General features: G+C 36.5%; 1 protein-coding gene across 1 annotated transcript in view; it reads left to right on the top strand.

The window, feature by feature from the left end:
- The window catches only part of LOC146162736 (voltage-gated inwardly rectifying potassium channel KCNH6-like), a 46,469-nt gene extending 40,507 nt beyond the window's left edge, over window positions 1-5,962 (top strand). The window contains exons 20-26 of the mRNA XM_083385284.1: window positions 927-1,053; window positions 1,330-1,523; window positions 2,035-2,065; window positions 2,747-2,896; window positions 3,925-4,027; window positions 4,791-4,868; window positions 5,717-5,962. Of these exons, the coding sequence (XP_083241410.1) occupies window positions 927-1,053; window positions 1,330-1,523; window positions 2,035-2,065; window positions 2,747-2,896; window positions 3,925-4,027; window positions 4,791-4,868; window positions 5,717-5,825 (792 nt within the window). The 3' untranslated portion in view covers window positions 5,826-5,962. The remainder of the gene's footprint in view (window positions 1-926; window positions 1,054-1,329; window positions 1,524-2,034; window positions 2,066-2,746; window positions 2,897-3,924; window positions 4,028-4,790; window positions 4,869-5,716) is intronic.
- The last annotated feature ends 15,882 nt before the right edge of the window (window positions 5,963-21,844 follow it).

Below are 21,844 nucleotides of genomic sequence, written 5' to 3' on the forward strand. Positions count from 1 at the left end.
GAGCCACTTGAAAACAGTGTCCTTGGTGCAGTTGGTACCGCGACGGTCCCGGCTTGACCGGAGGTCGTGAGTTCGAACCTCACCACAGACCAATTTTGTCAGCAGGGATGCAGTAGGCAATGGTGCTATGATTGTTTCTCGACTCGCTCTTCTCTTAACCTGGGTAGCTCAATTGGTAGAGCGGCGATCCCGGTATAACCGGAGGTCGTGAGTTCGAACCTTACAACAGGCTAGTTGTTTTTCAATTTTTCTTTCGAATAACAAAATCTGCCTATTTTGGGACACAATACACGGGTTTTTGTAGTAACTTAAATAAAAATATAAAAGCCATAATATTTGATAAAAGCGACATTTCGCAATTTACAGACGTTTCAGCAATAACTCATGCCATCATCAGTGTAAAAATCAAGTGAAGATAAAAGCGATAAAACGTAAAAAGAAAGGAAAGAAAGGAAAAAGAAAGGATTTTGTTCATTTCTTTTTTACGTTTTATCGCTTTTATCTTCACTTGATTTTACACTGATGATGGCATGAGTTATTGCTGAAACGTCTGTAAATTGCGAAATGTCGCTTTTATCAAATATTATGGCATTTATATTTTTATTGAAGAATCCGCCTAAATCCGAATAGTGAAAAACAAACCTTTCTGGTTGCACATCAATAATAAAGATTGAACTAATACAGAACTTAATAAACCAAAAATCAATTTGTTTTGATGTTATATGATAAATATATTTCGCAACTGAAAAATATTTCTAAATAAATTTATTTTAGCAGCGAACTATATTTATCATATAACATCCAAACAAATCGGTTTTCGGGATAATAAGTTCTGTACTTAGTTTAATCTTTAATACGTATGTGCGATGTGTGTGTATTTTATATTGATTAGAAACGCTTTTAACTATTCAACTTTTTATTTCCAGTTTAAGACGACACATGCGCCACCTGGTGACACGTTGGTGCACACAGGAGATCTTCTTCCCGCGCTTTATTTCATCACAAGGGGGTCCATAGAAATCTTACAGAACGACCTCGTTGTGGCAGTGCTAAGTATGTTATGGTTATTGTGTTTTGATTGGGAAATGTGCTGTATAATTATGTATATTTTACTTTTGCGTTACCTTGATTTCTTATCAGGAATGAGATCTAAAAAGCTAAAAGTTATAAATCTAAGTATTAGGTGTAAATAGACTACTTATTAACGACTGCCTAAAGTTATCTCACCTGCATTAACAGTGTAGCTCCCACAACAAAGAAACAGCGACAACTAAAAAGGCAGTTTCCAAACCAGTTTTCTGAAAATGATAGTTTTTTTACTTGTTTCAGGCAAAGGCGACATATTCGGCGAGTACATGAGTTACGAGCAGCGCATTGGCAAGTCAAACGCCACAGTCCGTGCCTTGACCTACTGTGACCTTCACAAGATTGGGAGGAATGACCTTCTCGAGGTCATGGACTGCTACGAAGAGTTCAGGGAACAGTTTTGGAAGACCTTGGAGATCACCTACAACCTAAGATCGGTAAGAAATATATAGTCACTGTGTTGTAGGCGCGGATCTAGAACTTTTGTTGGGGGCAATATTTTTATTTCAAAGATAAGGCTCAAAGTTACGTTATAACGTGACCTTAAATAATCTCAAAATTACAGTTTTGGGCGGACATGGTTAATTGCGCCCTGAATTCGCGTTGCTATGTTGTTAGCAGGTAATAAAGAAATCAAGTATTTTCTATTAAAATTTAACTCAGTAGCACCCCAAGTTACAACCTGGTAGTAATGATTGTGTTAAAAGTTTGGCTAAACGGGTTTAAAGCAAATCTAGCTTAAATTATATAAAAATTCAAATAGTTTCTAATGTTCAGGCTAGTCTCCGTCTAGGGGGTATTAACTGGGTTGCGAAAAAGTTATTTGATAAAGTTGAGATTGGTCAAAATAACTTAACCGGCGTTTTAACTATTTTCCACGTCAAACTAAAATATCACCTCAAGTAAAGGCATCAAAAAGTGTATTTAAATTATTTGCTTTGATTTTAGGAAGAAGACATCGGGAAGACCACGATTGACGGTGAGTAATGATTTTTTCGCGTTTTACTTTTTTTATCTGAAATGAGTTTATATTTATGCAAAGTCGATTTTTGTTTGCTTCCAGTGATAAGTTGAAATAGTGGCGTAGCCAGCCGAAAATTCTTTTTAGGGGGGTTAAGAAGTTTGCGTTTTTTGTTTAGTTTTTGTTATTGTATTAACTGCCGTAACGAACACAAATAACAATGCTAGCAAACCGTTTCGAGCAGCAACTGACTGAGTGTTGACGCAATACTAAAAAACATTCAAAGAGCAAAAACTGTTTAAAAGTGGTAAAACTACATTATTGTATAGCAAACGTTATATTAACTACATCGTTTGTGACGTAAAAATGCATGACAATTGAAGGTGTGGCATGCCTGTGATCGACTGTTGTGGGACTTCTCATAAATCCTACAAAACTCATAAATCCTACAAAACTCATAAATCCTACAAAACAAATTATTAGGAGTAAATGTTTTTGCGTAGTTCATGTGTATATATCTTTCATTGACATTTCTAACCTTGTCACTTTTCAAAACCCCCTTGTCACTTCAAAACCAACATACTCGAAATTTTTGGCTTTGCAATTCGTTTTCGAGCTACAATACAGATCCGTCCATAATGTGCCTAATTATTCCATTATTACGCGTTATTTTCAACTCACGTGCCATTGTTACGACAGAAACGTCAGAGGTGGCTTCGGTCAGCCATCCTTCCGCTCATCCGACGGTAGAGGACGACCCGATCTACCGCATGGTGTCGGTTGCCATTGACGACGATGACGATGATGACACGTGCTTTCGTGAGAAGCAACCTTGGTGGTTAGAGGAAGGTAGGCGATAACCAGTGTTGTAAACAAGTCATTTGGCAATGACTTAAGTCCAAGTTGCCGATAGAAATACCAGTATTGGTATTTTAATAAATGTGCCCTAAAATACAACTGGATACCACTCATTCTACATAAATTTTCGACTTTAAATTGATCCCATGGTCTCTCATTAATCGGCTTCATGTTTATATTAAACAGTTATTGTAAACTTTCAGGTCATGCCATCGCAGATTCGGCCCGCCGGGGCAATTAATCCGTTCCGCGGCATATTTTCTTAATGCAGATAAAGTACAGTTGAAATGTTGTTAAATACACTCAAAAATACTTACTAAGATGACTTACCAAGTATATGGCAAACAATGAAAAGTTTTAAAACCCGATTGAAAGCAGGATCGGAATCTATTCAACTATGGCATATAAGGCAGTGCCTTCTGTTGTTTTAATGATGCTTATTTATAGAGCAAGGTTATTAGTCTCTCTTTTCCGCTTTTAATATTGTTAGTCAAGCGGTGTGTTTAAGTCCTGATTTTGAGTATGCCATACGCCAAATTTCGTTCGCAAAATGGTCAAAATTGTACCGAGAAAAGTGCTACGCGGCTTTGTTTTCTGTCGTATTTGCAGTAAACACTAAAGCACATTTCGGAGTAATATAACCTGAAAATTACCCCCTTGAACATTTCATTTCATCTATTTTGCTTGTCTTAGCGCAGTAAAAGTAGTAAAGACGTCGTTTGGTACTGAATACTTTTGTCTAATCTATCGCTTTCGGAACAAAATTCCAAGCATCTCTATGCCTTAGTTCCGATGACTTTGAAAGGTGTGCAGCTCGGGCTGCGAGCATTAAGGCAATTATATTAAATAATATATTTAAATTTAGTATCTAATCTAGCAAAACTTGGTGTAATTACGAATTGTCTAAAAGCTTTAGGCATAATACACAATATAACCATTTTTGTTAGTGTAACTTTTTGAAGGGATAAACTTAATAAAATCGAACAAGCTTCTTTCCAACTTATAACCTTATGCTTCAGGCGAGAGGCAGCCGCGGTGCAAAAAGCACAAAGCGGAACGACCTTTGACCTCAGCGAGGTCGCACATGCGCAGTAACAGCGTTTCCAATGACGACAACTCGAGGTTGGTAGTGTATAAATCTAGCGGCACACTTTTGTTGAGTGTGTTTGTTATAAATCTCAGTGTGTTTAAGTCTGAGTGTGTTTGTTATAAGTGAAAACTAGTGGATCCGATCCGATACTCAAGTCTTTATCAGTGTACACGTACAGGAATTTATTAAAACACGCGAAGGCCTTAATTCGAATGAATCAATACAAAACAATGTTAATAAAACAGAAACAGAATCAGTAAGTTAAACATCATTGCCAAACACTTACAAGTAACTAACAAAATGAGCTCCTACCGCGACAAGGTAGTAACACCAACTGCCATAAGGACAACTACAATGTCAAGGCACCATGTGCTCAGTGACCTTTGACCGCAAGTCATAGAATGATCACACAATTAAATAGGTCATAAAGTACTTACATAAACATGCGGTTTAGCAAGCTCACTGTTAATCTTAACAATAAGAATCCTGTTTAATAAAAAATAAGATATTTTCTCGCATTTAAAACACACAAGAGTAAAAATAAACTACATGTATTTTGTTCGTTCGTGGTATACCTAAAATCATACAAAATGTAATTTTTCTTAACATTTATTGATACTTCTTCTGGCTTTGAATTTCGACGATTGATTATTTTTGATTTTTCAATCATTATCTTTTCTTATATTTTTAACGTATTTGGAGTGTCTTTAAATATTTACCTTAAACCTTTATTTACTTATTTTTTCGGGGATAACTTTATTGGTGTATTTACGTCAAAAATGTCAAATTTTTTAGATGTCCTATTGCGCCACCTACCGTCACAGTTACGTGTTCAACTCCTTGCAAGGAAGGAAAACCTTTAACGACTAAAAGGTAAAAGTTAAAAGTTTGAACACAAATTCTAAGTAACTGTTCAAATAATTATAATAATCGACACGTGTGTGAAATTTTTTAGGTATAATGGATTCATTTGAGGTAAATTTGTTTCCTAATTTATCGCAAGTTAGACAACGTACTAATATGCAGCAGTTTATTTATACAATGACCTAATTTAAAGTAAAGGCATAGCCCTTTTTATTTTTATATTCAATTTTTATTTTTATCTTTTTTGCCAATTTTATATTTAAGAGGAGTTTAAACAAAACGTAGTTGGTATTTAAGTTTGCTGCCTGAAATTACAATTTGTTTACCGGTTAATACAGAGCTCCGTTGTATTGTCTGCAACGTTAATCCTTAAAGAGTACATTGGAAAGTTAAGTTAACTTTAGTAGAATTTTTTATATTTTGCGTCGAATCCAAGGCAAAATAAATAAAAAAACAGTCAAGTCTTTACCGTTGGAAACGGATCGGGGACGATACACGATACCAAGTGATAGTATCGGAACTCATTCGATAGGTTTTGATTTCGCTATTCTGCTTGTTTTAGCATAGAAATGACGTCATTTGGTATCGGATCGGATCGCGATAATTTTTGTCAAAAATATCGGGCATCGGTAGCGGGTTCAAATATCAAGTATCGGACATTCCTAGTTAAAAGTTATGTAAAAATCAACTTCAATGGCTTAAAATAGTGACATTTTGCGAAAGGCTCAGTAGGTTACTCCAGAGCATTGCAAATAATTTTTCCTTAAAAACCGACTTCAACTCTTTAAAAGCGGTGACTAACAGGGCAAAACATTATTTCATCGTGGACTTACCTTTCTCTCATCCTCCATTTTTAGCGTGGATGAGCGCTTGTGCGATCTCGAGCAAGGAGTTTCCGAAATCAAGCAAATGCTGAGCACCTTGCTGCAGCAGAACGGGGGAAGCACCGCTTCCGCAACCACCTGATCGCACTTTTTTCCTCCTCTTACTTTTTTTTCTCTCTCGGTTGAATTGTTTGATTCTTCTTACCTTTTTTTTCCTGCCAGCGTTGCAATAAATGAAATTTCTTGGGCGTGGTTGTGATTCGCTCTGCGAAAAATACTTTTTTAAGTATTAGTTCTTGAAAATTTAGATATACTAAGGACGCAGCACGGATCTGTATTGTGGCTTTGTAATGAACCTCAAAGCCAAGCGTCCAGTAAATCGACATCATCTTATAAAAGAATTTTCGATACGCGCTTGTGTCATCTGATTAACTTATGGTGGTGCAAGTAGCGAAACGTCTCCTTTAAGATGATGTCCACTTTCTAAACCTTTAACTTTGACATTCATTATTAAGTTGTCAAAATAATTTAGAATAACTCTAGCCAAACACACATGCGCTGTTATGGAAATGGATAGTTTTCAAAATAAAAGTATCTGTTACTCTTGGTTTTACTATTTTACCGCGAACCTATTTGACATTTCTTCAAATGTTTATTTGGCACCACAACTTGACCATTACAAATATTTGAAAAATGATTTGCATCGGTTTAATGTGATCGATGGTACTGGATTTTTGTAAAATGTTTAGCACAAATTAGGTACAGGGTTTCTTAACCGTGCGCCCCAAGTTATTTTAATTATTAGCCTGATTAACTCAAATTTGTCGTTTCAAATGTGACACCAAATACCTCGACCTTATAACGTTCGCGGGCCTATTTGTTCAAAGCGTTAACAGGAGGAAATGTTAAGAGTCCATGGAAGGCTGAGAACAACTGGCATAAATCTACATTGGGTTGAATTCATTTTACGATGAAGTAGTAGTAGGTTATTATATTAAATATTGCAGTAAGTTTATTGTTAGCAGGAGTGAGTCCAGGTGGTCATGCCCCCCTAAACTGTATTTTTGTCTATTTAACTATATGCAAAACATTAAGATTTGCAGTGTGTCCTACAGACCTACACTATTTTGATAAACTTGATTAGCACAAAGTCGTGTGCGTCTCATCGCACCATCTGAAATAATGTTTTTTGCAACCTACACAATAAACAGGTATTTTAAGCTTTGCGCCAAACGATATCATATTTGTAATGTAGCCTATGTATTGAAAATTACACCTATCCAACCTTAAACATCAACAAAGTAAACAAACTGTGTGGTGTTCTTAAGATTGCTTCTTCATGAGTCACGTTTAGATATAACTTTATGACGTTAACTCGAAAAAAAAAAATTTTTATACCCTTACCACACAAAAATCCTAGATCCGCAGCTGATTGTGGTTGTGACAGAGTCAGGTAACTTTGGCCTACTCCAAATGCACAGAGCGCCTATAGACAGGACAATAAACGGACTTGTTTGCGCGTTTTATACAAAAGCGTGCCAAAAAAAGATTCGCAGACAAGCTGTAACTGGCGGATTCTGGCTCTTTTTAAAGAGTAGACTCGCAGGTATCACCCTATATGTGGGTCACGTTGAGCACGCTTAAATTTGAAGGCCGAATATGACTGAATATTAACATTTTAACATTGATTTTGATAAAATTCTGATTGCTTGCTCAGCTAGATTGCTTTAAGTAACGCGTAACAAATTCTAATCGATTTCTTGTTTACTCCTGGAGATGTTGCGCGAAGAAATTTCGAGCTGAAGGCTTTCCTTTGGTCTGCAAAAGCGCAGAGGGCGTAAAATCAATCAGTGCCGCCAACTGGCAAGTTCTAGGCTCGCTTTGTGGCTTCGACACTTTCTATTGACTCGAGAAGTTTGCCAGACAGCCTTGGAGTCGCAATGGAAGCGAGATTGAATGGGAGGAAAGTTTAAAGGATGTGTGTTTTCTGTGTGTGATCTGTTGACTATAACTGTCTATTGTCTGCTTTGGTTAAATCCGAGACCGCAGTTAGTGGATTTAAGCGGTTAGTTAAGGATTAGCAGGCCTATTTTTTGCAACAGTTGTAGGTGCAATTTGCTCAGCTAAGATATAAAAAAATTGGACGAAAAAGGGTAATTGGCTAAGACTGCTAAGCACTTTGGTCTCGTGTGTTTGCTTTTTGTGATCAGCAGATGATAACTGTCTATTGTCTGCGCGTTAGGCTTTGGATAAATCCGAGACCGTAGTTAGTTGATTTGAGCGGTTAGTTAGGGATTAGCAGGCCTTTTTTTGCAACAGTTAAAGGTGCAATTTGTTTAGCTAAGATGTGATTTTTTTTTCAAGTGACAAGAAAATCACACAAAAATGATAAAACGGAACCGACTATAATATGATCTGTTATACTTGTGCTGTTTTATGCAATTTGTTTAGCTTATATGTAGAAATCGTCAAAAATGGACGAAAAATAGACCTTGGCTGATTTTGTAAGCTGATATTAAAAAAAACACACAAAAATACAACGGAACCAACTATTTATATGGTCTGTTAAACTTTTCGTTAAACTCGTTCTGTTTTTTGTTTTGTTTAGCTTATGCGTAGAAATCGTCAAAAATTTGATTTTTTGTACGATCGTGCTAAATAGACAAAAAGATGCCTTAAAAGTGGGGAAATATGTGTTTGCTTTTTGTGATCACTAGATGATAACTGTCTATTGTCTGCGCGTTTGGCTTTGAATAAAGCCGAGACCGCAGTTAGTTGATTTAAGCGGTTAGTTAGGGATCAGCCGACCTGCTTTTTATCGGTTCAATTTGTTCACCTCAAATTTGAAAAAAATTAGACGAAGAATATAGGAATTGGCTTAGTTTAAATTCTAAAACGCAGCTACTTATACTTTGGTCTATTCTACTTACGCGCTTTATGTAAAATTTGTTCGGCTTAGATATAAACAAATCGTCAACAAGTAGGACTTCGCCACTTTTTACGTCTTAATAACTATAAGCAGAAAAATAAAAAGAGTGCTGCAAAAAGTGACCGTTGCTTTCTCAACTTGGAATGGCTGCGGCCTTTTGTAGGCGTTTTTTGCACTTTTTTGCCAGATGTTAACAAATTGCCAATAAATGTTGCCTGGATATAAAACTGAATACAAATGGGATTTGACTTATTTTAATTGTATTAATGTCCAAGGGACAAAACAAATCACAAGAAAATATATTAATTTAATTTCTTAGTTAAGATTAGATATTTGGTAGTTAGGAGCTTTCAATGGACAATATGCTTTTAAAAGAAGGCATTGTACTTGTTACGAAAGCATTGTACTTGTTACGTTGGCCAAATACTGTAGCCTATTGTACGCGTGCAGTTTTGCAATGGTGAACTGCGAATCTCAGCAGGTGTAGCGGTTAAGCGCGATTACTATCAGGTGTTGGCTTTCCATCTTAAAGTCGGGTAATTGTAGCGATCCAGGTGAAATATTGGCAGACGGAACATCGCAAGCAGAAATAACTTTCCCCGAATAAAATGCCCCGGGCTGGTTAAACGGTAAAGAATTAGGATAGATAACATCAAAAAACAAATATTTGCAGGCGCAAAAAAACACAAGAATTGTGTATTAGGACATTAGGTGACACATATGGAACACAGTTATTTTGAAGCTTTATGTGTAAATCTTGCTTTGGTATTGTCTTGCTTTTATTTTACTATTTGGTATTTCGAAAATATGAAGCATGATTGTGAGAAAATATGTCAATGTTTTTTGGCCAACAGTTGTTTATCTTTTCAGGCCGTTTTGAGTTAGGCTAATTTATATGGTTACAACCTAGGATGCGACATAAAAATTGGTTACAGTGAGCTAGATGTAAAACAGATTTGCAAAATTTCAGTGGCTCAACACTGCAGTGCAGAGCTGTATAATATGTCAGTGTAACAATGTTGTATTAGCAAATAATATTAAAAATTGAGGTTTAATCTCCTGACCCTTCGTCACGCTTGAGAGAACACCCCTCTCTTTTCACCCACTCGAAATCAAACGTCAAGATTGCAAGGGTGTGTGTAATCCTACGTCAAGTTTGTGCGGCGATTTCGAAAACTCTTGACATTTCTTTGAAGTGTCGGCCTATACAGTAGGGGTGGCTGATTGGCAACCACTAATTGGATGTACTTGACAATGTTGACAAAGGGGTGAAATGATACTTGTTTAGTTTGCGCAAAGGATAAACCAAAAACAAGTCATACTGGATTTTGAAGTAACGTGAATTTTTGTGTGGTTTAATAATACTTGACCGTTATCGATGGCAAGTTAAACGCTTGTTAAGTGGCAAGTTCACTTTACAAATGTGTCCATTTGTTTGTATTATTTTCAGATTAAAGCTTAAATGCTTCAGAAAAATAAGTTACCTAATGGAAATTATAGCACGCAATTTTATATATGGCCACTTTGCGACAAAATGCCTTTTCTTAGTTTTTTTAGAAGTGTTTTACGTTGATTAATCTACGAGAAAACGCATCCACTAAAACTTCCGTGTTTTCGGCAAAAAAGAGAAGCTGAGTACCAGTTTTACGATTTGCAACAAACCACCTATGTTTAAAACTTGTTGGTATTCAATTTAACGATGTTTGTGTATGGGCACATTACAACCCGTAACTGCCGTATCACGTTAAAACGACGCTGAAATGTTTACTCAATGGCCAAAATGTCGAAGAAACCGCCTTTTTATGAGCTTTGGTTGTATCTATACGCCGGCGTTCTAAATAGCCTATGCCCACATGGAAACTATTTTCGGCCTTGGCGTTTTGCAGCGCACTCAAAGTGTATTTAAAGGTGATTAATATATACTTCGTGTGCTTAAAACAATGGCTCCCAACCGGGGTGCCGCTTCTAATGCTTAAAGGGGCCAGGACATATTTTTATTTTTTAAAGATTAATGTTTGTTCTTTATTTTTAGCTTCTTGAAAAAAATGTTTGTGTACGATTAGAGTGAAACAAGTAAAAAATATTTGCCTACATTATGCAGAGTTAATGTACGTTGCTTTTTTACTGTTTATTGTGACAAAACATTAAACTACTTAGCGAAAGTCCTAGTACGGGTGCTGCAACATTTCAGTAGAGCACCGTATATTTAATTAAAGTTAGAAACACCGACTTAAAATATTTAATAATGAAGGCGAGAAGTTAAGCTATTTTTACTCACTAGGTGACGTTGCAGAAAAAACGCAAACCTTTTAAAATTTACTGCTAGAAATGAAAACAAAGCAATTACGTTGATTTCGTAGGAATATTAAAGCTCAAATAGAAGTAGGTAACAAATATTTATTCATTTTTAAAAGTGCTGAAAATGTGTTCGATGGAATAAAGAGATATTCGAAACGTTCTGAATGCTAAGCCTACTTCTACAGGGGCTTTAATATTCCTACTATGAAAAACTATCACCTCCAACCATTATGCTCTTACGCTGATTTCAATATTTGAAAAGCCCAATTTTTTTACAGAGGTTGCATTTTCGAATTTTGTAACAACCGCCAATACTTAAGTTGGCTGCCATCCGTGTTCGACAAATTCTTGGCTGAGAAAAGTCACTTACGGCGCCATGTATCCGACCTATCTACATTTTGACCGATACAACTAACAAAGATGGTTCGTTTCCGGGCATTAAGGAGCAACCATCACACAGCAATTGACATTGTCCGCGTTGGCGACTCCTTTTTATTTCCCAGTTATCTTTGCAGTTATAGGATTGCAGCAATGCGGCGCGTGGATATTGGCCAAGCAGTGGTATAGGAAAGGCAGGGATTTTGATCGCGCAATTTACACGATATCTAAATGCCAAGTGTTTTCCTTTGCGTCCTTTTAAAGCGGTGTGAGCCAGTTTTGCAGCAATAAAAGCGTGTGCATTTGTCGATCGACAGGAGACAGCACAAAATTGTGGAACGTCGACAGGAAAAGAGTTGCGATTGATAAGCTTGCGAGGTTGGGTAAAAGTTTTGTAAGCTTAATTTTTATCTAATATGCTAACACCGACATTTGCTGCCCATCAGTGTTTCGAGGCAAACTTGTTGAGAAGTAGCGTTGTAGTTATTACAGACACATGTCTTGCGTGGTGGCTTTTTGGCAAATGGCCAGTGGTAATGGTACTTAGGAGGGCTGCTGGCTCGGTGAAAAATTCGGGTCCAACTCCGGCCAAATGTGCGATTTCGTCGAGTGCCGAGTCCGGCTCCGACTCTACAACCTGTATTGCATCCATTTATACATAGCTGGAATACGGTGAATAATTTATCCACCAACAATCCGATTTTAGAAAATTCCACCGCATGCTATTTCAACTTTGCTCCTTTACTGTTTGGGGCCTGAAGTTAGCCTGTGTCGCATTATAAAAATAGCCAAAAAGGGCAAAACAAAATGTCCCAAGTATAATCAGTTAATCACTTATAGAAATGATAGAGAAATCAGGTGGCACTGGATAAAGACAAATTGTATTTGATTCTCGACAAGCTTTCGCACAACCGTGCTTTATTAGGTCAAAGTACAAATGAAAACAATTAAAATGCACGTAAAAGCACAGGCGCAAGTAACAGGCGATAAGAATGGTGACGTCTAACATATCCACAGGCACATGCTCGCAAAAGCGTGTTACTGACGCATAGAAAATGATGAAATGAAAATGAACTATAGAAATGATGTAATCGCACATACCAGTGATTTTTAACCAGTGTTCCGTGAAAGATCATCAGGTGTTCCGCAAGTAATTTATGAGTCCTAATACTACCGATTAATATCGGGCATCGTCTCTAGTCCAATATTATCCGACATGCCTAGTGAGGTGTACAGCTAAACTACGGCCCTTTTGTGAGATCCTGGTAAGCCCAAGCACATTTATCTCGTGGCCAACTGCTAATTGAAACCGAGGTTGCTTGAAGTTCAACCTCACGTTTTTTGGGCGCCACTACAAAGTTATGAATGCGGCCAAAGCGACCTGATCAATTGAAAGCAATCCGACATTAAATTACTTCCCGTGCAAATCGATCAGGCGACATATTTCGAACAACTTTTGTCACCTTTCTTGATTGGCATAACCTAATAAGGATAGGGGCAATAAGTTAGAATCGTATCAAAATGCCATGCCTGAAATGTGAACGTTCTTGTAAAAATGAGGAAATCAGTATAACAGCTGTTTCAAAGAATGCTGTTAAAGTTTACAAAAGCACCTATTAAAACGCAAATTAAAACCAACAACCGATACGAATACTCTTACTTTTAGCGATATAAACCGGGTGATTTTTCATACGTAAATATCTAATTTCGGTCACCACACTGGTTTGGACTAATTAGAATCCGATTAGGTTTGATTGGACATAGTCGTATTCGAGTATTTGGCGCTATAATAATCAGGGCTACGGGTCGGAGCCAGACTACCCTAGTCCCGAATCCGACGTGTGCATGGGCAATAAAAAGTTAGACACCGATGGGGCCACAAAGCATAAATCGTTGAGGTGGAACAGCATATGTTGGAATATTTTCCAACGATATATTGTGGATTGATTACTTATATGCTACCTCTATTCGTCAATTGCTGTAATCCACTCTATTTTAGATCCTGGATTGTTAAATACAGGGCTATAAAGTCGAAACCGGACTCAACTCTGACGGAGTCGGCTTCTGGTTGTTTTATACCGACTCTACAGTCCTGATATTAACCGTCAAAAAGGTGCTACTGTTCTATTTGAGCTATCGCCAATCCACGGCAGGTTATACACAGCAAAATTGATCAGTTGTTTTGATCAGTTTTTTTTTTGTGCCCTTCAAAACTTACGGTTCCATAAAGCCATTCCGTATTGATTGCCCAATTTGTATCCCATGTGGGTAAATTTTTAAGGTAAAACATGTCGTTAGATGGGGTAAACGGAATACCATCTTGTTACAGGCTCTGGTCATCTGCGTTGGGGCTAAAGAACAACGCCCCCGGTAAACTCGAACAAAATCAGTTAAACACTTAACCTTATAAGAGGAAGTACATGTGCTAAAATTTGCAGATTAGAAAGAAAAAGGGATTTTTGATTTTGCGAAGAATTTAATCCTAAGATAATTTTCTCTTAGTTAGGAATTGTGCTTTTGCTGAATTCTTCAGCAACGTTTGCAATTAAATTTGCTTACAAATTTGTAATTTCCTTGATATGGTTGAAGGATCAATTAAGGTTGTTAGGATTTGATAAATATGTTGACAAGTTGCGTTATGGGTTCCTCTTTGATTAATTTTTGACTTACCGTTACACTTCGGCATTTGAACTGTACTTAACGTTAAGAGCCTTACTTATTAGCAGTTCGCAAATTGGGCGGCGGAATTTTAATAAGGTCTTGGTACTGAGCATTATCATATCTCAAGAAGTTTTTAATCGAACGGTGATCATTTTTATGAAAAAGTCAACGTCAACATTACAAGCGTTGTACAATCTCTACCTTATTGTTTAACAGCGCCAAAATTGTTTAGCGTTAGCACGCGCCCACCACATAAAATAAAATATTTTTTTGTTAAAAATATTTCTACTTAATTGGTTCATTGCCAAACCTAAAACCTTAATTGGTTCATTGCCAAACCTAAACCTTAATTATAGTGGGCCGCATTAACACTTGAAATAATTTAATGGGCCGCATAACCTATTACGTTTCAAGATTAAGAATTGCTCTTTAGAGTTATAACGGGCCTTTAGAGTTACATATATATTTTTTTTACCCATACTATACTATTAGTGCGCCCCTAAAAGCTGACTGGTACATTTTAATTAGGCTAATATTGAACGTTTAAAATACTACTTTAAAATACTACGAAGTGAAAATGATTAACGGGCCGCAGGTTGGACATCCCTGATTTAGATTATCCCGGATCCCATTTATTTGTGACAAAACTACATCGCTTGACGGCCAACTTTATAGGGCTGTACCAATATACAGAGAATAGCAAATGGGTTATCAAGGTAGTTCAACTTGTGGTTTAAATTCGAAGAATAAAATACAACAAAAGCCCAGTCACGCAACCCGGTCTTTTCAAATTCCTCCGAAACTTTGTAGAATCACCACAAACCGCATAATCCGACAGAAGTTATTGGACCCGCTCAAGATTTAGCTCAAATTTCTCTTCGACCTTACCCTCCGTCTTGCTGAAAAGTTGCTTGCAAAACTTCGAACAGCTAGATCAAGGCTTCTTAAGCAGGGGTACAGAACTGTTTCAAGGGGTTGCGGGTATTCTGATTCAGGCACAGAAAATATATTACTGTAATTTATTCCTTTAACTCACATTTTGGTATTGTGTTATTGTGTTATTAAAGTTACAATGGTTTTGTTATTTAAGCAATTCTTGAAAGGGGTGCGAGAACTGGTTGGTGGTTTGAAAGGGGTGCAGCAGGAAAAAAGGTTAACCACTGAGTTATAGACAATCGCATAAACCGACAAGTAGGCCAGTTATTCCAAGATTTTGCTCAACGACCTTAGGTTAGCGTTCATTCACTTACAACGCTTACGCAATAAGCCGCGACGCATGGCTGCCCAACGCGCGAAGATTGTATCCAGACGTGTACTGATGTACTACGCAAGCCTTAATCCTTTCAAATCGAGACTGTGCTTAAAGCAGGCGTGATTAGCAATGTATAGAGTGTGCCGGTTGCTTTCTGCACAGGGTATACCGCATTAGTACTGTCTTTCCGGGGCAAATTGCTTTTGCAATGTAAGACACTGTTCTACGGCATATTTAACAAGACATAATGAAGTGACACTGACTTAAATGACGTTTTTTCAGTGATTGTGAAAAAATATTAAAAAACTATAGCATTCAGCATGATCAGTTTTATAAAGATGTTTAACGATTTAAAGTAACGCTTGCCTAAACAGGTAATTTACATCAACATTTTTCGTATTTTTACGTAGTTTACATTGCAATTTCGTAGTTATATAAGAAAGATATGTATTTGAGTTACGATTTGTTTACTTATTTTATCAATAATTAAAGGGAAGCTAAATTTTCGAAGCTTGTTCTTTAAAGCCGTCTGTGTTTTTTCGGTTAGCACTGTAGGTTTTTGCAACCTGTTTTAACGCTATACACTAAAATGAATATGTACTAAAATAATAAACAATTTAAGTCGATCTCATGCAAAATGTTTAGCATTGCAGACGTCGTTCAGCGCTGTACGCCGTAGTTAGTTTAGTGGAGCTGAATTGCCTCCCGCGCTATTGCGTATTCCGTTGATTTGTTGTTACCACAACAAGCTGCCTTCTGGTTAAGCCGCATCTCCAGCTAAGACGGCAAACATTGGTCGGTGATCAAGAGAGTTTATTGCTGAGTACAGGTGACTGGCGGGTGACGATCGCCACGTGTTTAAAGTTGATTTGTTTCCATTTCACGGTTAAGATTATTTGCGTCAAAGCAGTGATGGCCTGTGCTTTAAACTGTATTCGTTTGATGGTTTGGTAATTCAGTTTTCAGTTTGCACTTGCAAAAATTGATAAGTGTATTTAAAGTTTGGAGCAAAATGGTTGGAGGTTGTAGTTAGACGTATAGTAGGAATATTACATCTCATACAGAAGTGGGTTGCATTTTGAACGTTGTGAATAACTCTTTATTCATGCATTTGAAGTTATATGTTTACCTTGAAAGCGATTCTTTCGGCAAGACACAATATAACCTAAAGCAACAATATCTCAATAGAAATGATTTCTTCTCCAACACAATAGAATTAACATAAAATCCATAATAAGCCTAATACGTAGTAGTTACGAAATAAGACCGAAAAGTCCTTAATTCATCGCAATGTGTCCTAAATGGGCTTGATAACATCTAAATCTGTGAAAAGAAACGATTGGGCGCCGCTGTTTTGGCACCAGACTGTTAGCTCGTGTTTAGGTTAGGGCAGTGGTTCTCAACCTTTTATGCTTCGTGGCCCCCTTTAATAGACTCTTAACTCTCACGGCCCCCTGTTCATAAAATGCCTAGCATTGTATTTAACGTGTTTTCACTTGTTTTACTTCTCGTTTTACAATGGAATGCTTGTTTTGCAACTTAACGCCCTTTAAGGAAATATCTGTACTTGGCATTACCCGTTAGTTGCTTGCCCAACTGCTATTAAAAAAATGTTTAGGCGAAGGTCATCGGCCAGTAATTAGTCGATGAAAAAAAATGCTACGCCGCATATATGGCTACATTTAAATCTGCAGCACAGTGATGGTTTCGCGACAGAGATTAATCCAAATTTTCCGCGATAAAACGAATAAATTATATCGTTTCCAATTACCCGATTTAAACGGAAGAACTTTTGTAATACCATAACCTAGGTTGAGAGTTATGCCCATGGCCCCCCAATCATCGCTCTGTGGCCCCCCTGGGGGTCACGGTTGAGAAATGCTGGGTTAGGGCAATATTTTCTGTTTAACGAATTAAACTTCTACAAAATTACGACTAAAATTGTTGGAAAAACGTCTACATCTACCGAATGGTTGTTAAATTCGGGAAATTAAAACTTGCAACACAGATTTAAAAATTAACGATACACAATACGCAAAAGATCAAAATTGCAAAACCACGTTATTTGTTTCAGCTAGTGTTGAACGAAACACCCATTCCTGCAAAAATAAAAACGTATAGCTTCCAAGCAGCTTAGCAGTTGCAATTAAAATCACATCTGTCATAAATAACTGCCGACATTTGACATTGTGCGCAACTAAAATTGTAAGGTAATCCCATAACTTCAGCATAATGAGATTTTAAACGTTGAATGTGACGTCATCAAATTCGCTTCACGTCACCTATGTGGTTTGGCCACACACGAAAAACTTCTGCTTGAATGAGCAAGGCACATAAAAAAAAAATTGTTGCAGGTTTATTCAAATAATTGCGATGAAAGTTTTAAAACGCGTTTCAAATGTTATAAGGCAACGCCCCATCAAATGGCATTAGAATAAAAAAATATGTTTTATCTAAGAAAAACTTATGTTTAATTTAAGGACAGGTTTTCGTATTGAAGATATGATGCTATGCTGAAAGGCCAGGTCGCAAATCCTTGCGACACTTTTTGAGAAACTTAACACTTAAATTCGACCTTCGCGTTAATGAGGAACCTTATGGAATATCATATTCGAGATTGGCGCGATAGGTTAATTCAGGTTTTGAAAGCGATTTTTACGTTATCTGCCCTTGTAATAACGAATAAATTGTTGAGATTAGAAATTTGATCTCGTAAGCGCAACTTACATACCAGGGTCTTTTTTCAAATTTGTTTCCTTGTTCAGTTTTTGTTAGTAGGCTACAAACTTGAAAAACAATCCCAGCTGAAACACGTTTTTTCGAATATACGTGAAAAAAATTAAAGATTACTTGACAATATAAATAAAAAATCGATGTTAAGAATAATACATTTTTTCTTTAATTGTATTTAAAATTTGCCCCAAAGTAAATATATTTTTCATTTAAATAATCTGCTAACCCTAAAATTATAATTTAACACTAATTTATCACAGCTTTTGTGAAAACCATGACTAATCATTAGCAGGTAGTTAAAACATAATACAACAAGCAACAGGTAGCCTACATTTAAATGTAAACAATCATTGTGACGTCAACAATATGCGTGTTCCTTTCAAATTTAACCGGTTTCCTCTGATTTTGTCAGATGCCGCTCACAAAAATCTGTAAGGTTCGTAGATTACTGCTGATTATTACACAATCGTTGTCGAATGAAAGTGATTGTATTTAGCCAGTATCAGCAATACTTTACAATGAAGGAAATTCTGATTGCTGTATTTGGTCTACAAGAAAAATTTATTATGAAATAAATACTGTTAGATTTAGTTTCAGAAAAAAAGCAGACTTGATATTTATTGTGCAATAAGTTATCATTTGTATTGTATACTGAATCAGTTCTTGATACAAGTTAAGTCAGTCATTTTTGTTTTTGTGAAGCATATAGTTTGATAAGGTATGTTAGAAAACTTGAAATACAACTAGACCATATTTGAGTAATAAAATAAAATGTTCTTTAAACAACTGCATATGTACTTTTCATATAGTTATATTTAAAATTAACCGCTATAAACGTTGTATTGCTTTTTATGCACACGTCACCTCTTTACACAGTTTGCGAAGTCATTTTCAGGTCAAGTTCCAGATTATTTTGGGTTGGGTTTTAAATTTAGCCTTTCAGTAATCGCAATAGTGCCCTGATTATTGTTATGAATTGACCGCTATTTGTAACCACAGAAGTATTTTGGAATTTGCATTACTAAATAAGGGAAAGGAATTGATTTGGTGGTGTAACTTTGTCGTCATGTCTTACCTTTTATGTTGTGGCGGAGAAAATTTACTGCGTTCATAAACTTCCTAAATAGTTCGTTGTGTAATGTGGAAGCTATATGAGGGTATATATTAAAACTAGTTTCCTGGACTATTTACCAATTTCGTAATCATACTTCAAGAATCCGGAAACTTGCGGTGTTTTGGCAATTACGCAGTAGGTTAACAATATCCGTGGTAAGAAAATGGCCCGGTTAAGTCATTTCCTTTAAGAATTTTCCAAATTTTCAATCGCAATTAGCCAAATATAAACTTCCAGAATTTTCCTGAAATCTCAGAAATTTCAGTGTTACACTTTGTAACTGTGAGAGAAATTTTAACTTGGCCAATCCAATTTAGTTTGTCGAAAGTGCATTTTGGTGCCGGTAGACACCTCGGCGAAATTTGGCCTGTTAAGCTTTTTAGAATACAACAATTAACAACTGTACTCCAAATGAAATTTAACATGATCACTGGCCCTTTTTATATATGGTGTCTCCTAGTTTATATCGTTGAAGTTTGAACTTTCGTTGAAATGAAGTTAGCTCGAGAGTTAGGGGTAATATTGTTAAATATTAATATTGAATTTATTATTATTTCACCATGTTTTTTGCTAAAAGTTTATTCGCTGGATTGCCAAAGCTAACACAAGGTATATGTGTGAAATTTCAGTTTATTAGCGGCACTTTTTTCGGAGATATTCTACTCTAAATTTCTCAGCGCGCCAATTTTGCTGAGTTCCGCTACATGTGGTTATCCAAATTGTGAGACGGAAAATACATTGATTGCAGTGAAAGCGTGTGGTAACGGCCATTTTTGCTTTATTCAATAACTTTAGGCTTCTTAAAAATTCAACAAAATCCTTTATTTCTACCTGTAGCATGAAAACAAAACTTGCAAACTTGTGATTCATTCGAATTAAGGAGCTGACGATGCCAGTATAGGCGAAATATACATTCCTTTTTTAAAAAAATGTCTGATCCTGATTTTACTCTGGTTTTTAAACTTTGAGTTTTATTGTTGATATGCGCGTCAGCGGAACAGTGATCGACAAGCAGAAACCTACTGCCAATGGTTTTGGATTCCATAAAGATACGCCCTTCTATATATTGCAAACTTGTATGTACAATTTTGTACATGTTCCTTTGTATTACGTTATTAAAACCAGATGACATCGTTGTAACGTCATATGACGTCACATTAACACCATATGACGTCACTCAAACTTTGTACAGGTTTTAGGGGGCACTGCTACCCAAACCATGTAGCAACGGAAATTGACTGGAGTCAACTTTTAATTGTTGCTCAAACATATCGCTTCCCGCGTATTTTGCGACGCGATATGTATTATTACGTCACAGTTTCGCATTGTGTTTCCAGAACGTTGTTTCGCCAAAACACAGGCGACTTTGGGAGTGTGAGTTTAGTTGCCGAGCCTAAGTTATCAGCCGCTCGATAAAATCTTTGCCCGCAAAATATCAACAAAGGCCGGTTGTAGATTCCATCATGGAAGTGGGTTGACTAGACTTTAACGCTTTGCCGACCAAAAGCGCAATTTGTGATTCATTCCTGTAAACGTTTTATCTGGGGCTTTTTCGTTTTTGGTGAACGCCGGGTACACTATGCACGGATCTGTAAAGTAGGTTGATAATGAATGGCAAATCCAAAAAGTTCGAGTAGATCGACAGCATCTTGATTAAGACGTTTCGAAGCGTACTTGATTATCACCAGTTAAAAAATTGTAACTTTATGGTTGCCATATGATCCATAAGGTCGCTGTTTTGTTCTGTTTTGTTAATTCATGGTTTGGAAGAGACTATTTACCCGGCTAAAAAAAGACTTTATATCAATGTATAATCACTAATGGATGTATGCGTTCCCCGCTAATAAAGTAATTAAAATGTACTAGTGCATAAATCGTGTAAATAAGGCAAAACTTGAGAATTTTAATTTAATTATAACCCAAACGAACCCAGACGCTAACCTCAAACCCTAACCTAAAATAATGTAATGATCAAATAATTATTAAAATGCTGGGCAAAAATTCAAACTCAATATATAAATCATCCATATGCTCAATTCGAGCAGGCCGGGTAAGTACACCTTATCGTTTTTTTCCTTGCAAGTCCGTACATTTCACATCTATTTTTTAAACTTCTGTTTTTTCTCTGCAACACTTATATTGCAAGGTGTGTTTATTTTTGTTTGTAATAGCATATTTCTATATTGTTCTCTTCCCTAATAATTTGTTTTGTTGTACGCTGGGATTTCTGTTCAAACACAAACGTCAAATCGCAAAACGACATCTCGTCGATGATTAGATTATAAATAAAGTCCAGTGACAAGCAAAACATGTAGTGTGTTAGCACATCTGTCGATTTTTAACCCGTTTTATTTGTCCGAACGGTTAAAAGTGTTTTGTTTTACAGTTCTTCGCTTTTTAGTTAGGAAAATACGACTGACATTTCGAGCGTACGCTGTACAGTCTTGCTTCGTATGTGAAGTTCCTACAAAAAGCTGTTAGAATTATATTTGAGGCTGCATAGAAGTTTGTGTAATAGCACCCGGTCCGTTAGAAATCAGTGCATTTCTAAGCAAAAAGGTCTACGACAATCAGGGCATCCAATGGCAGAAAAGTCTAGACTTTTAGACCTTGAGGTCCTGGCAATGCACTGATTTGGACCTTTAGGTAAACTCCCGGCGTAGATAAATTAAAAATATTCATTAAAAGTTCAGAAAAGATAACAAAAAGTATGAGATAGGATTAATAACACTTGACCCACCTAAACCCTAACGCTAACCCGAATCCTAACCCAAATAATGTGCGTTATTTTAATAA

This window comes from Ascidiella aspersa, chromosome 3 (genome assembly GCF_963924565.1).
Source record: "Ascidiella aspersa chromosome 3, kaAscAspe10.2, whole genome shotgun sequence".
NCBI lineage: Eukaryota > Metazoa > Chordata > Ascidiacea > Phlebobranchia > Ascidiidae > Ascidiella > Ascidiella aspersa.